At 52.0% G+C, this 15,180-nt stretch overlaps 6 protein-coding genes across 6 annotated transcripts; 2 read left to right on the top strand and 4 right to left on the bottom strand.

Moving 5' to 3' along the window:
* Window positions 1-656: 656 nt before the first annotated feature.
* On the top strand, window positions 657-1,845 carry GLRG_09680 (zinc-binding dehydrogenase; the record flags this gene model as incomplete). The annotated part of the gene is made up of 2 exons (XM_008100365.1): window positions 657-1,580; window positions 1,645-1,845. The coding sequence occupies 2 exons, from the start codon at window positions 657-659 to the stop codon at window positions 1,843-1,845; spliced, it is 1,125 nt and encodes a 374-aa protein (XP_008098556.1).
* A 302-nt stretch (window positions 1,846-2,147) lies between these two features.
* Window positions 2,148-3,916, bottom strand: GLRG_09679 (FAD binding domain-containing protein; the record flags this gene model as incomplete). The annotated part of the gene is made up of 2 exons (XM_008100364.1): window positions 2,148-3,582; window positions 3,633-3,916. The coding sequence occupies 2 exons, from the start codon at window positions 3,914-3,916 to the stop codon at window positions 2,148-2,150; spliced, it is 1,719 nt and encodes a 572-aa protein (XP_008098555.1).
* A 3,008-nt stretch (window positions 3,917-6,924) lies between these two features.
* Window positions 6,925-7,209, bottom strand: GLRG_09678 (uncharacterized protein; the record flags this gene model as incomplete). Its single annotated transcript, XM_008100363.1, has 1 exon — window positions 6,925-7,209. One exon carries the CDS (start codon window positions 7,207-7,209, stop codon window positions 6,925-6,927), a length of 285 nt encoding a protein of 94 aa, XP_008098554.1.
* A 522-nt stretch (window positions 7,210-7,731) lies between these two features.
* GLRG_09677 (uncharacterized protein) lies at window positions 7,732-9,142 on the top strand (the record flags this gene model as incomplete). Its single annotated transcript, XM_008100362.1, has 6 exons — window positions 7,732-7,885; window positions 7,946-8,008; window positions 8,062-8,155; window positions 8,214-8,373; window positions 8,426-8,529; window positions 8,596-9,142. 6 exons carry the CDS (start codon window positions 7,732-7,734, stop codon window positions 9,140-9,142), a joined length of 1,122 nt encoding a protein of 373 aa, XP_008098553.1.
* Window positions 9,143-9,855: 713 nt separating this feature from the next.
* Window positions 9,856-10,968, bottom strand: GLRG_09676 (uncharacterized protein; the record flags this gene model as incomplete). The annotated part of the gene is made up of 1 exon (XM_008100361.1): window positions 9,856-10,968. The coding sequence occupies one exon, from the start codon at window positions 10,966-10,968 to the stop codon at window positions 9,856-9,858; it is 1,113 nt and encodes a 370-aa protein (XP_008098552.1).
* A 1,228-nt stretch (window positions 10,969-12,196) lies between these two features.
* On the bottom strand, window positions 12,197-14,165 carry GLRG_09675 (arginyl-tRNA synthetase; the record flags this gene model as incomplete). The annotated part of the gene is made up of 2 exons (XM_008100360.1): window positions 12,197-13,828; window positions 13,884-14,165. 2 exons carry the CDS (start codon window positions 14,163-14,165, stop codon window positions 12,197-12,199), a joined length of 1,914 nt encoding a protein of 637 aa, XP_008098551.1.
* Between the last annotated feature and the right edge of the window lie 1,015 nt (window positions 14,166-15,180).

Genomic DNA, 15,180 nt, shown 5'->3' with positions numbered 1-15,180 from the left:
AACTTCGGCCGGATATCATAGTATATATTATTTGCTTACCATTTACATTGTCTTTCACTCTTGCTTATAAGTCAAAAACCGATTAAGTCGTTTTCTAGATAACTCACGGGCTTCGGCGCCGATGGATACCAGGAATGGCTTACATGATTCGCATTCCAACTAAATCTCGGCGCCGAAGAGACCGGGTCGCCTCGGAATCTGTTGCAAAAGCCCGGTTCCTGCAATGCACGGGCCAGACGTGAGTCGACCTTGAGGGCTCATGGGGAAATGCCCGACATTCCTGAGACCATCGCAGGCAACATTCGCCACGGCGACGCATAGCTGGGAACTCGATGCTAGATTGGTAAGCCCCCCCCCCCCCCCCCCCCCTAAAAACACTAACTAATAATGGCAAACTAGACATGCACGATGCTGTCATCAGACCCTCGACCCACGGAGCAAACTTGAGGGTTACTATCTCTCCTCTTGTCCATCTAAAAGTCTGCATTATTCATAGAAGGCCGCCAGCTTATTGATGCGGCAGTTGCTGTATGATCGTCTGTGGATTCGATTGTTCGATTTGTCTTGTAGGCGGTCGTCTAAAAGTCGCACGCCATCCTCCCATCCTACTTGAGCCTTGAAGGAAATTTCCTTAAGCAACGTGCACCAAATCCATGATGGAATTCGAGATTCCCGCAATTCACAAAGCAGTCGCTGTCAAGGCTCCCAGAGAGCCTCTCATTCTTGTCGACGCCCCGACATACCCGCCCGACGTCGGCGAGGTCATTGTCAGGGTCGAATGGACTTCCTCGACACCGTACCATCTGCACCAGGCGGATGGCGGACTTCTCATCGACATGTTTCCCCGGATTCTGGGCGACACTTTTGCCGGTACCGTGCTCCTGGTCGGTCCCGGCCCGCATCACGTTGATGTCGAGATTGGGGACAAAGTATTGGGATACTCGTTCCGCAACGACAAGGACGGCAAAGAAAAGGCCGCGCAAACCCTCATCACTGTTCCAACATTTTTGCTCGGAAGGCTACCCAAGGGCTTGACGATGGAGGAGGCAGTGACGGTTCCTGACAATCTCATCACAGTCTTCCAGGCCGCGGCCGTTGATCTCGGCCTCCCATTGCCCTGGCCAATCCCGGATGGATGGACGCCTCCGGAGGCCGATGCGCCGATTTTGCTGTGGGGCGGGGCCGGGAGTGTCGGAATGTACTCAATCGAAGTCTTGAAGCACTGGGGCTACAAGAACTTGATAGTCATCGCAAGCGGGAAACACCACGGGTACCTTCAATCACTTGGCGCCACTGTTTGTTTTGACTACCGCAATGAGGACGTAGTGGAAAGGATCCAGAAGTATCTTGGTCCGAAGGGCGTGCCATACATAGTCGACTGCATAGGCCACTTATCGGGGTCACTCAAACCCATCACTCAACTCGCTGAGCGAGGCACCAAGGTCGCCGTAATGCTACCCGTGATTATCAAGGACCCAACTGATATCGAAGCTCCAATTTATCAGATGACGGAGCCGGCTGAGGGACAGTGGAAAGATGGTGTCATCGTCAAGGGTGTGAGGACACATTTCTATCTCAAGGTACGTCGTATATCTGGGTCACCAGAAGTAAAGCCCCTCTCTGACAACGCGTATATCATGACAGAACAAACTATTCAAAGACAAAATGCAAAGCGAAATTATTCCGGCATTGCTGGAACAGAAAGCGGTGCGACCAAACCCCCATAGAATAGTGGAGGGTGGATCATTGTTGGATCGAGCGCAAGATGCTATTGTACTATTGAGAAATAAGGCCGTGAGTGGTCAAAGGCTTGTATGGAGGGTGGCGGAGGGCGATTCTCTCTAGAGTTCTAGTCTTGGACGCAATAGCTTCTTCCAGACCGGCCTTGCACCGGCCAGTCAAGGCATCAGTTTCGGCTATGGTAGTGTGGCAGCAATGTCTGTTTGTGAAACGTTGGTTGTTATTGTCACCTATGAATTTACCTATACTGTCCAGGGAGCGGACAAATTCGTCACGGGTTCAGTTTCAAATACCGTGATCAAGAAAGATAGTTAGACGTTGAATTACAGAAGTGACTGTAAGTTGGAAACTACTTGTGATAACTGATATTATTCTAGTGTAGTCATTGATATTCTATCTCAGCCGGCTCAAACGCGGCACATCCTTCCGTCGTTAGCGACACTCCACGACTCACTGCCAACGGCGTTGCGAACGTAGAAGAAACCCTTAGGGTCCCACTTCTTCTTAATGCACTTCAAGGCCTTGTAATTCTTGCCGAAGAAGGCCTGCTGGAAGTTGGGCTGCTGGAAGTCGGCCTCGTTCATGTAAGCGCCACTGGTGGGGGTGAGCGCCTCGATCTCCTTCATGACCACGTTCGTCATGAGATCCTGTTTGGCGAGCATCTCATCCCACGGAGCGGTGAAGTTCCAGACGGTAGTCAGGGTGGCATGAACGATGGTGTCGCGCCAGGCAGGAAGGACAGAGTTGGTCTCCTTGTTGCCGAACTTGCTGACGTCGGTTCCGACACCGATAAAGGTGACTCCCTTCTCGGCGGCGCTGCGGGAGAAAGATCCGATGTTGGTGATGTTGGCGCGGGGGATAAGACGGCCACCGTATTGGGCAATGCCGACTTGGATGTTGCCGATGGGCAGCGGGCCAAAGTACTTGTCGTAGTGGTTGTAGTAGCTCTCAAACTCAGTGTAACTAGCGGTGTAGTTCATGCCGAGACCATCCAAACGGGCGATGAAGGGGGCAAGAATGGTCTTGACCTCCTCGGCAGTCTTGTTGTAGGCGTTTATAGGAGCGATCTGGAAGAAGCTGGAACCGAAGTAGTAGACGACCATGGTACCAGCGTCAACCATACCGGCAATCTCCTCATGGAAGGCATCAATGGCATTGAAGAAGGCATCCTTATCGTTGTCAGCGGCCATCATGACAAGAGTGGCACCACCGAACTTGGCATCAGGGTGAGCCTTGACGGTCAGGGAGGTGACGACACCCCAGTTACCCGGGCCACCACCGGACAGTGCCCAGAACAGATCAGAGTTCTTGGTCTTGGAAGCGGTGACGAGGGTGCCATTAGCAGTGACGACCTCCCACTCCAGAACGTTGTCAGCACTAAGACCGAAGTTGGTCGAGAGGGCACTGTGACCACCACCCTGGGTATAGCCTCCAGCGAGTCCGACGGTCGGGCACTCGCCGCCGACAACGGCGAGACCGGCATTGTGCGCGACCTCCATGACCTGGAAGCCCTGGACACCGGCGCCAACCTTCATGGCCTTGCCCTGGTACGCGGTGGTGTTCCAGTTGATGACGTCGGCGCTGTCCATGTGGTGCGTCCAGACGGCGAGAGCGCCGGCACCGGTAGAACGACCAAGGTAGTCGTGGCCGGTGTTGCGGACGATGAAGCGGATGTTGTGTTCCTGAGCGAATGCGATGGTGGCCTGGACATGCTGGGGAGTCTTGGCGTCCACGGCGTAGACGACGTAGTTGCCCAACAGACAAGGACGGGACTCCGGCTGGAACGGATCACAGCTCTGGTTTGCAAAGAAGGGGGCCATGACGGAGCTGGAGGAGTTCATGCTACATAGAAGTCAGCGGTCTGCCCAGGAACCCCGAGCGAATCAACGTACTGAATCTCCGAATCCTGCCATGCGCTCTGCAGCGAAGCGCAAGTAGCCGCATCGTAGGTCGGGTCGTGACAGGGTGAGCCCAAAGGAATGGTAGCAATCAAGTTACCGCCAACGGTGGTGTTGAGGGCATCCCACTGCGCCGTGACAGGCCAGCAGCTGTCACCCGGGAAGCATTTGCAATCGGCGACGTCACGCCCGACCACAGTAGCGCCTCGGACCGAGTGACGGCCCCGAGCAGCGAGCGCGGCGCCGGCGAAAACCGCTTGAAGAACAAAGCTCTTCATTTTTAACGACTTGACGCGGGCAGAGAAGAGGTATAGATGGGAATGAAAGATGGCGTGCGGTGGAACAACGATCGACACTCGGCTGATAACTCAGCTCGCGGGGAAGATGAAGGGGGAAAGAGAAAAGAGCGAAATCCTTCTGGCGTGTTCTAGTGGACGGAGAATCTCAGCTGAGCAGCCATGAGCAGGACTTTTAGTATCCTGCATAACTGGGGAACCACACAGACGGGACCGCTGCATGAAGGCCCATCTTGTGGGATGAGGTCTTCCAACTTGGGTTTGGCGCCATGATTTGGGCACTATTAAAGGTGGCTTCGCATTTCCCCCGTCCTAGCCGTGGAAGTCTACGGAGTATCGTGTTCAGAATTACGACCAAGCAAGCACGCATCGAAACCGCTCAGAGGTGGCCGTCCTTAATGAACCTCCTAATGAGCGACCCGATTCTCGTTCAATTCTGGTGCTAAGCGGATAGTTGGTGAATTCTTCAGCAATCCCCTGCCAAGCGCGGCTATGGTTGTCGAGACCTGTGGGGTGGGGAGAAAAGAACAAGATTATATCAAGCGAAGACCAGGGACTTACGGCTGCCCTGGTCGACCACCTGGTAGTGGTCACTGGTCAGCACCATATCCATACTCCACAAAGTCACGATGTCTCCGCCCACACCTCTCTTTTACTCTGTCGCATCCGGCTGGCGGACCTATCGTCTCCGTGGTCCTCCCACAAGGCAACGAGGATACGGATCGTAATGAGCCCCTCCTTGTTTGTCTCGCCATACCTAGCCAAGTCTGGGTGGGCATGCCTCACGCGCGCGCGCATCCTTCCACAGTCTTGTTTAGCGGGACTTCGAGTGCGGTGCAGATCAAGTGATCATCCCCAGCAGTATCCCTGACGGCCTCGCTTGTGCTCACAAAGGTTTGAAGGCCTTCAAAAACTGCTACGTTCGTCGTTGCAGAGCACATGTGTATTTAGAGAGACTGAACGACAGGCTTTTGAGAGACTCGTATCTTATCTCGTTGGAACTCTAAAGAAAAATCAATGTATCCCCGAGCCGTTGGTCGCATAGACCGCACTTGACAGAAAGGCGCATAGGGATACGGATAGACAGCGGAGTTCTCCTCGGTGTTTTTCTTGTTTTTCTCAGAGAGTCAGTCGACAGTCAACTGGCGCTATGCCTTTCGGAGATGAACATGCATGGATCTTCAGCAAAACTTTATTCATGCCATCGCTGTTGAGAATGAAGCCCCACTGCCTGATCCATGTTTCTATAAGATAAGTGGTGAAATGATGCCCCTCACCACCTCCATATTTAAAAGTAGGTAAGTGAGGAGCGGACACTAATGCACTAGCGGTGGTCTAACCCAAATCTTGCTGTCTACCGATAGAATGCAACACACCCGAGGTTTCCTAAATCCAGTGTCGTACGAGGCAATGCGTCGACGGCAAGGGGCAGGTTTAGAGCATCTGGTTGAAAACCCGTGGTTTGGCAAAACGTTGATCTGACCAGGGCGTAAAGCAAATAAAGAATTAGTTACCGCATCCTTAGGCCGACCCCACGGGAAATTGGAAGAACCATTGTCTCTTCGTACCAATGGATAAGGCGACGACAAAGCAGGATCGAAACGTTCATCCAAACCCGATCCGTACGAGATCATGTGTCCCTCTACGATCAACTGTAAAGGCAGTCCAGATATACTTTACTCTCAGAGTAGCTGGGATCATCAGAGCTAATCGGCACTACTGGGAAGCGTTAGTGGGACTTGTGCAAATCTGCGTCTCTCAATTGTGCAGGATGTGCATCAGTCTACTCCGTACGGCATATCCGCAGGACCGGTCAGCCATTGCAACCTTGGAAGAGTGTTCTCGCCATCCCAGTCAACAGTCTCTATCCGTACACTACGGAGCTGACAGACACTTTGTTTTCTCATTCGGAACCGGAAGGACTTTCGCGAAACTCCTCCACGTCAGGGTGTTTGAGTCACACAACACTGAAGGCCTTTCATTTTAATTCATTCCTTTAGGTTAACGAGCCTTGTTTCTCTTTCTTTTCTCCTCCTTTTTTCCCCTACGATACCCCTAATTCTGTGGATCTCCCAGTCCTGGTGTCCTCCAAAGCGGGGTGTCGCTCCACGCGGATCCCTCCGACCCGTAACGGCCCGGGAGAAGCATTCTAAACAACGCCACCCGCGCCCAAGCAAGATACGGCCTCACCTGAAAAAGCGGCCATGGCCTTTCTGGAAGACTTTCAATTTGGGCAAGAAGAGACAGGGTTATATACGAACGCTACGGTAGCCCATCTCATATGACCTCGTCGACGTGACAGAGCCTCCAAATGCCATTTTCTGGTCCGCAGTCCCGACCAACGCCGGCGTTCTTTTGGGTCGATGGAACATATCAGGGCCGCATAATGCACAACGTTGGAGCCGGTAAACCCGGATATACATCCGCTGTCAGGGAAAGCCTCTCCTCGTCGAGACGTCCACCTTGCGCCGGTATTGTGGGTTATTAAGCCTTTGCCGCATGCGGTGCATTTCCCGAAACGGTGCCTTGGCCAAAGCTCTGCTCGTCTCATCTATCACGTCAACTGTAATTGTTTCACGGACCAACCCTTCTCTGCTTGACGTTCCACTGCCATATCTACTCCGATATGTTGACGCATCTCGCAGTCGTTTGACCCGCCGTTGATAGCACATTTCTCGGCGTTGCGCGTACTGATGGATCACGTCAGTGATACTATGACATAAGGGATTCATTGACTCAGGATGGTGTTGGACGGCGGCTCGTCTTTCCTCGCTAAACGCGTATTGTTCTGGTCCTAAGGTTCCCTGAACAATTATCAAAAATCGCAATCCTACTTTACCGACCCATGCTTGCGATTTTAGGTCGACAACCAGGGGGGACTGTCGCCAGCAGCTGAATAACAAAAATCATCCCTGGTAGCGCGCTGATTAGTGCGCCGCACAATTATGGTACGGCAGCGCGCGTAGTAAGGACGTAGTTTACACGACATACTACGCGCAATAGGAGTCGACAGCGGTCATGGCTTCTAGAATCTTGGGCGCATTCCGAACTCGGGGGTGGTGGCCTTCAAATTGACAGGTCGTAACTGTTTGCGTTTGGCAAGATGCGGACCAGGATCTGCTTGTATCAAGAGCCTCCTGGATTGCGACGCCGGTAAGCTTTCCGGTGGGGGCCAACCACGAAGTCTCAACAACCCCCCTGAGCGTCCTCGTGGCTTTCGCCATCATAGCTTTTGCGAAGGCGTGGTTCTCAAGCGAAGATAAGAACTTGGCCATTGAGAGAGATCTAAGGGACAAGGGCGTGTCTTAGCCAGACCCAAATAGAGTTCTCACCTGCAGACGGGCTTGGCCGTTACTGTAAGTGTAATATCTTTGCATACGCCGACAGGGAACAGCCTTTTGGCCCAAATTCTCGGATTTGCCCTGTTCACAGGTTCGGGTTGGGGTCCATGTCGAAAGATTATGAAAAAAACCCGGAGAAGGCGGGCATATATTTGTACACTAGGCCTCCCTCCACTCCGCTCCTCTCACTGCCATTGTAAGATCACTTCCGTGTTGGTCGGACGATGATGTTGACGAACTGATTGCCACATATACCGGTCAAATACCAGCCGGCTCTGGAGCCCCATCTCCCTGTGCTACTCCTCCTTCCTCCCGCCCGGATCTTCGGTAACACCCTTCGCACCTCACCGCGTCCCGACGACGGGTCAGTCCGCTGGCCTTCGGCCCCGCCGGTTAGCATCAAGTCGACCCAACGCAGAGCTGGTACAGGGAAGGCTTTTCGAATCCCCAGTCACAATGGATACGCCGTGGACGTACAACACCCCTCCGGGAACGGAGACCTCGGGCGTACAGATCACGACTGTCGCTTTGGCTTTTACGGCAATGTCGCTGGTAGTCATGAGTCTGCGACTGTATGTGCGTGTCATTATGTTGCACGCAGCCGGTTTAGGTACGTCGAGAATATCGAGATATCATGGAGCAAAGTAGGAGGACTAATATACGCACGCAGATGACTGGGTTATCGTCGTAACGTGGGTTGCATCTTGCGGTTTTGCAGTAGTCAGCACGATTCGTAAGCTATTCCTTCACCAGAAGTCTTTTCTAGATGCGAACCAATACGACAAGAAACTAAATGGGGGCTTGGACTCCAGAACATCGAGGATATGCCCAATGAAAACCTCTACAACTTTGGTTTGCTACAGTATGCCGGCGCACCCTTGTAAGTGCACAGCTGTATCTCCAGAACAGAGCTATCGCCTTGCTGACCCCCATCAAAGCTACATCACCAGCATCCTCGGCTTCAAGATGAGCTTGCTACTCTCTTACCTTCGCTTCATTCCTCAAGGTCCCTATAAAATAGGAACATTCATCACCATGGGTATGTGTGTTGCGTATCACTTCACGTTTCTCGTGGTTCAGATAAACCTCTGCACACCGGTAGGTCTCGCCTTTGTCAGAAGAATTGCGTCCAGCCACTGATAGCCTCAAGATTGCCAAGCAGTGGGACCCGACAATCACGAATGGCTCCTGCCTTAAAGGAGTCCCCTTCTACACCGCCATGGCCTCGTTGACAATCCTTTTTGACCTTGTAGTGTGAGTCGGACTGACTGCCAATGCTCTGTTTCTTCAGACCTGTTCGACTGACTGTGTGACTACCAGCATGTTCCTCCCCTTTCCAGTACTCGCGAACTCGAAGATCCAGAAGCGCAAGAAATTTGTGCTCCTCGGCCTTTTCGGCCTCGGCGCCTTCATCACCATCATCCAAATCATCCGTATCCAGACCGTTCACGCGCTCGCAAACTACCTCGACTCGGCGCCCCTCATCATGTGGTCCGCGGTGGAGAACAACCTCGGCATCATTGTCTGCTGCGTGCCGACACTCGCACCCCTCGTCAAGTACTTCAACGAGAAGAGCAGGTCGGGAAGCCGAAGCAACCAGAAGTACGGCGATCCCAGCGGCTACGGCAGGTCTGCAAAGGGCGGCAACGTGGGAAGCAGGTACGCGCTGCAGAGCTGGCGGCCAGGAATGAACGGAATGCAACCCCTGGGCAGTGGCACCGACCGCACTGAAAGCGGCGTGCATCACTCAAGCGCAAGCAAGGGGTATGATGAGGAAAACGCGGACTACCATGGCTCGCCGGTTATCATGAAGAAGACGGAGTTCGTGGTCACAAGCGATGCAATGGTACCAGGGCATGCTTTGTAAGGGGTAGTAGATGGGGAGGGGGAGGGGCAGATGGGTCATGATGACTTGGTATGTTGAAGGCCAAGTATATGAACGGCACTGCTGCTTATGGCACTTGGGATGTGCGTGCCATACGCAAATCTGGATGGTAAAACTTTTATGCAACGCATCGATGTGGCGCCAATTGGAAACCCCGGACTTGACTTCAATGCTTATCGTCTTTTGTAATTGCCCAATCATTGAATTCAATTGGGCCACCCATCAAAGCAAAACTCGCGGCTGTGCCCGGTATACCTGACTCGTCGTCCGCTCAAAGGCCTTCCTTCAACTTGTTCGAGATGCTCCACCCATTTCAAAAGATTATTGCTAGTAGCCACCGAAGTCATTGAAGTAGGGGTACTGTCTTGACCAAGGTTTTGAAAAAAGGCGTTCCGGACTGTGGAAAACTGAAAATTGTTCTGAGAACAAAGACAACATGACAATATAAGAATGAGCACAGCTGAGTTGACAATATCATTGCCTGCAGCAGCAGTCAGTTGGGAAGCCATCTGGCCATGTCCCATTCCACAAGGCTGTACCTTGCGCTGTGTTGCCCAATAATACAATGTCAGTTCAAAGAAAGAAAATCTGACCCAATGAATCGAAAGCCACTTGCCCCGGCGTCGCCATCTCCGTCGTCTTTCGTTACGCCTTGACGTCCAGGTTTCAACGGCACTGATATGTAACTGGGAAAACTAAGAGGATTGGGTGAAGAATCCATCGGCACCGAACTCTTCTCTCTTAATCGAAGCACCACCATGGTTCCCCTCGCCGCCCATGTCTCCCTGCATCCCGTCAAAGTATTGTCCGCAGTCTCCAGGTTCCTGATTCACACACAGACCGGGGCTGTTGGACGCCTCAGAGTTGCAGCGAGGGTGGATGTCACCGTTCCCATTACTGCCGCCGGCAACTTTCTGGACGCGTCCACCCTGGGTGTGGCGGAGAACACCGACGTCGTCCTTCATGAGTTCCTTCATCTCGCGGATCTTCTTGCGGACCTCGTGGCTATTTTTCTTGTTCTGCATGGCGTTCGCAAAAGACTCGAGATTGACCATGGTCTCGCTGTAAATGGTGGTGTCAGCGCGTACGCCTTGGAAGTCTTCGTCATCATAGAGGGCATTCTGTGCACTGATGTTGCTTCCCCAGTTGAGCATGTTGGAGTTCTGTTTGATGACTAGGTGACGGAAGATCTCGGTGGGGTACTTTCCACCGTTGATGGCGACGGCTGTGATAACGTCGCGCTGGGTCAGAGTCTGGCCCTTGGCGACCTTGTCTATGACGCGATGGTAAAGGGGATGTTCCCTCGTCTCCTCACGCCAAAAGCTGGTTTCAATGTCCTCGAGGATGATCTCAAGGAGCTGTGAGTCGATCCTGGTGACGAGGGTCTTGATGTATCTGCGGGCCTCGCCGATGGCATCCTGGAACCATTCATGATTGGCCTGCAGAACAGCCTCGACGACCCAAGCCTCAGTATGGCATCGGACGAAGAGGTCTTTTAGAACGCGATTGTATTCGCCGTCGTAGTTAACGGGAACAATGGCCTCGAGGGCGAGGAAGTCGACTAGGTCCGGACGTCGCTCTCGCTCGGGGATATTCTTGTCCTTGAGAGAGTTACAGAGCGACTGGTATATGGTATTGTCCGAGATACAGCGGCGGAAGGCATTGGCGTCAATGCGAGACTGAATTCGGCCCAAGAGTGCAGGAGTGTAGGTGGCCGTCTTGCGTATGTTGTTCTTGGCCTCCTGAACGCGTCGAACGCGCTCTTCGGGGGTAATGAGGGCTGTGCCGCGGTCACGACGGTTCGCCATGTTGAAAGAGTTGGTGTGGGTGTTGTTGGACGCGACAATGAAGTTGCTGAATATTCTTTCCTTCTCTGACTTGGATGGCCTTTCTGTGGCTGTGTAGGAAAAGACTGGAGGGCAGCACAGATTAGTTTCCATTCCTGTATACTGAACAGAAAGTTGAAGACAGTTTGAAGGTTTATGAAGTCACTGACCTTTAGTAACCTTGGCTCTGGTGGCTTTCTGCACCTGTTGGTGTCCAAGTTATGTATTGTGTCAAGGATCATCCAAGAACACGCGCCAAAGAACACACAGAAACAAAAGAGAAAGGCCAAGGAAAGTGAATGTCAAAGAGAAGAAAGTGAAGTTGAAGGGTTGAGTGAGTAAGCAAGTGAGAAAAAGTGAAAATGAGAGAGATTGTGGAGGGGTGGAAGGATGGCGGTGAATGTAAGGCAAGGTGTGGTTGGGCTTTGCGGAGGGAAGGAGCAACTGTCCCGGGTCTGAAGGCGAGTCAGAGGCTACTGGGAAAGAAACCTCGGATAATTAGATTTCTGTTCGATTGTTTGTACTCACAGTGAATATATGAAAATATTTCCGGTAATTTGCTCTCGATAGTTGCGATTAGTTGCTGTAAAGACGGCCTAAGATGAGGGCTTTGGGGTGTGACATATGTTATGTCTTCTAGTACCTTTTCTGACCGTCCTCTCTTACCTAACTAAAAGGAAAGAAGTGCTCTCTCGTTATTTCTTCGTCGTCCTTCTTTCTCTCGTCTGTCTCGCCGTCCTTCAACGTTCTCGTCGGGACGGCAGGGGACGATGACGGAGGACGAACTCAACCCAAAGTTACCGAAGAGAATATGTTAGCTTTTGGAAAGAATAACCAGTTGTAGCGGGGCTGTGACTTGACGATGTTACTTGATTTATGACGACCCTAAACCACAAACTTAGATATAAAAGAGAATGACTAGCCTAATTGTACTTTCGGATGAAGTGTTATGACTAAATTTCGTTGCATAGTATTGTTTACTTACATTATGGAACTTTGCTAATTTTGGTATCTTTCAATTTACTCTGCAGCGAGGCAAACGGTTGTTAGCCGCGTTCTCATGTCTGTCATCAAGTCATCATCTCATGAGCCGGGAAAAACCAGCTCCTTCCACAAATCAAAACAACCTTTGCCAAAAGAAAAACAACAATAATCTGAGGACCATGATTCGCAAAAAGATGAACCCGGGATGAGAGTCAGTCACACAAGCTCAAGTCGCCAACGGGTTGATACCGAGGACTCTCATGCCATTTTCGAACACTTGTCTCGCATTCTCATACAGCACAGCTCGCGCAAGGTCAGCCTTCGGGTTCTCGGCCGTTTCTTCCTCCTCCCCCTCGCCCTCCTCATCTCCTCCTTCGTCGTCATCAAGACACACAACAATCTGCTCGGCCAGCCGATACAGATAGGTCAGGACAGCAGACGGCTCGAGTGTCTTGTACGCTGCATTAACAACATCGGGATATTGGGCCATGAGCCTAAGGAGGTTTGTGTACTCTTCTTCCTCCAAGTGGGAATAGTCGACCTCTTCGAGTGCAGTAGGATCGACACCAAGCTCTTTGATAGTTAGACAAAGACGGGTGTAATGTAACTGCAGAGCAGCCCCCGTTTCGCCTTCGAACTCTGTCATTTTCTTGCTGTCGAACGCGTAGCCGTTGGCGCGCTTCGTATGCATATCCTGCGCAATAAGCGAAGTGATGCCGAAAGGCTCGGCGGCGGCAAGCGGAGCCCCGGAGTTCTGTTCTGTGGACATGGCATCTTTGACGGCGTTGGCACACTGGTTGAGCATATCTCCCAGAAGATTAGCGTTGCCAAGCTGAGAAGATAAGCCTTGGACTTTGCCAAAGTTGACATGCTGGATCTTCTTGGACAGGTCGTCGCGTCCCATTAGCTCGAGTGCCTTGATCACACCGCGGAAGTGGGAATCTTGCTCGGCGTTGACGACATAGATCATCTTGTCGAAAGCGTACTGCTTCTCTCGATCCAGGATCGCAGCGAGATCCCGGGAGAAGTACATGGTAGTTCCGGTGCGGTTCCGAATCATCCCAGTTCCGAGGCCCTTAGCGCCATGCTTCTTGAAGTCTATAAGCCATGATCCGTCACTTTCTTCAGAGATGCCCTTGTCTTTCAGTAGAGACTCGACCTCTGCGATGGACTCTGACGTCACTTGTGACTCGCCGGCATACTCATCAAACTTGATGCCGAGACGGGCATACGCCTTCGTGTAGTCTTCGACATACACATCGCGGAACCTCGTGGTAAGGGCTACCGCATCGGCGTCGCCCTCCTCCATGCGCTTAAAGAAAGCGTCACGCTCGGCATAGATACCCTGAGACTCAATCTCGGCCGTATTCTTTCCCTCGTCTTTGGCCTTGAGACTTGCCTCTTGCTCGGGCTTGAATAATTCGTTAATCTGGTTGTGTATGTCCAGAAGATGCCGGATGGGGTCCTTGCTGAACTCTTCCTCCGACCCGAACTTGTTCCATCCAACGGCAAGAAGGGCAATATTCTTGCCCCAGTCTCCTAGAAAGTTCAGTCTGACGACGTCCCACCCCATGCGCTCGTGAAGGTTGGCGATCGAGGCGCCGTTGATAGTGCTACGAAGGTGTCTGCCTTCGAACTCAGCTGCAATGTTGGGAGACGAAAACTCGACCACGACCTTTTTCCGTCCACTTTCTGGGGATGAAGCGTCTCGCAGGCCATATGAATCGTCTGCACCGTATAGCTCCTTCCGATCGACGATGAAAGGTACTACGAGTCTTGGGAGGAAGAACGGGTGAGAGAAGATGCGGATATGAACCCCATCGATGAAAGGGAACGTGTAAAGAGGCGACTTGGGGAACTAAGTGTTATTCCATGAGTTTGGTCACCTTGTCCCTGGAGAATGGATTTCTTACTTTTTCAAGCAGCTCAGCTGCAGCATCGCCTTTCGCCTTGATTTTGAGACGAGGAAGGATAACAGCAAGGTCGCCCATGGAGATGGCAGCCGTTGACTGGATGGCATCATATGCAACCGCAGGGTCGCATCCTGAAATCTCAGCCACGATTTGGGCGATGTAGGATCGGAAAACGTCAAGCGGGCGTACCAACACCTCGGCATCGGGAAATGAAGGAAGAGGAGAATCGAGGCTGAGCTTCTCTAGCGAAGACTGGAGACCACTGATTGAAAGAGTCGCCATGATGGTTGATTCAAGCTGACATGCTTTTTGCACTGCCTATCTTGCAGTATAAAGAGAGAGTGGAGGAAGAACTTATCACAAACGATGGGATTTCAGTTTGGTTCTTCGGCAACTAGGCTGAATTGATATTGATATGGATATGGGTGGTGTGGTTGGGCATCGAGGTAGCCCGACGCGGCGTGTCGTAATTGGCTCAGGTTCGTGTAAGTGCAGATGCAGGCTTACCAGTCAGAAAATGAGGCAACCTTCTACATCAGTGATCGGTGAAAACAGGCTGCATTTGCTTTCTCCCAACCAGCCTCGGGGTAGATCAATCTGGTTTTCCTGGAAACAAGGCGACGAAAGTCGCCGTAACTTCACTTCTCCTCTTTTTCATCGTAGATCGGGTTCTGTTTGTGTAATCTGAAGCCTCTCTTTTCATACCTTCGCTGTATCTATATGCACCAAAGTTAACGTAGGGAATTCAATAGTAATAATTCCCCAAGCCCGAGTTTCCTGTCACTACGCACAGCGGCTTTATGTTTCCCGCCTCTCCGTGCCTTGTTCCTCCATTGGGTAGTGTAAGTAGCGCTCGATACATCATACAGCCAACGGAGATCGCGATGCTTACCATCCTATCACTCTATATTTTCTCAAAGATTACCTTCACCATTCCGACACAAATCTTGGCCAAACCCCCCCAGAGTGTCCCGATCACGTGTCGGAATCCAGCTAGCTGCAGTGCGCTGGCCAGATGGGTCCCTCTGTCGGCCAATCGCGCTACATCGCTGATGCCGGTCGAGCATGCGGAAAAGTAGGCAAAGAACGGAGGGTTTTCCTGCAGTCTGCTATAGTGGACCGTCTCCACTTAGGGGGTTGATTTCGAGTCGTCGAGAAGTAGCTGGCTTTGTGAAGGCTCCATCGGATTCGAATCACCGTGTCCCGTGACTCATCTCGTGGGTTGACTTTTGCCCATGTATCAGCAGACACTTCTTCCAACGCTAGGCCGGCCCAAAAGCCCCATGACCCTCCGCCA

Source organism: Colletotrichum graminicola (assembly GCF_000149035.1).
Source record: "Colletotrichum graminicola M1.001 genomic scaffold supercont1.51, whole genome shotgun sequence".
Classification (NCBI taxonomy): domain Eukaryota; kingdom Fungi; phylum Ascomycota; class Sordariomycetes; order Glomerellales; family Glomerellaceae; genus Colletotrichum; species Colletotrichum graminicola.
The sequence above is the reverse complement of the archived record's forward strand: the minus strand, read 5'-3'. Positions and strand labels throughout refer to the sequence as shown.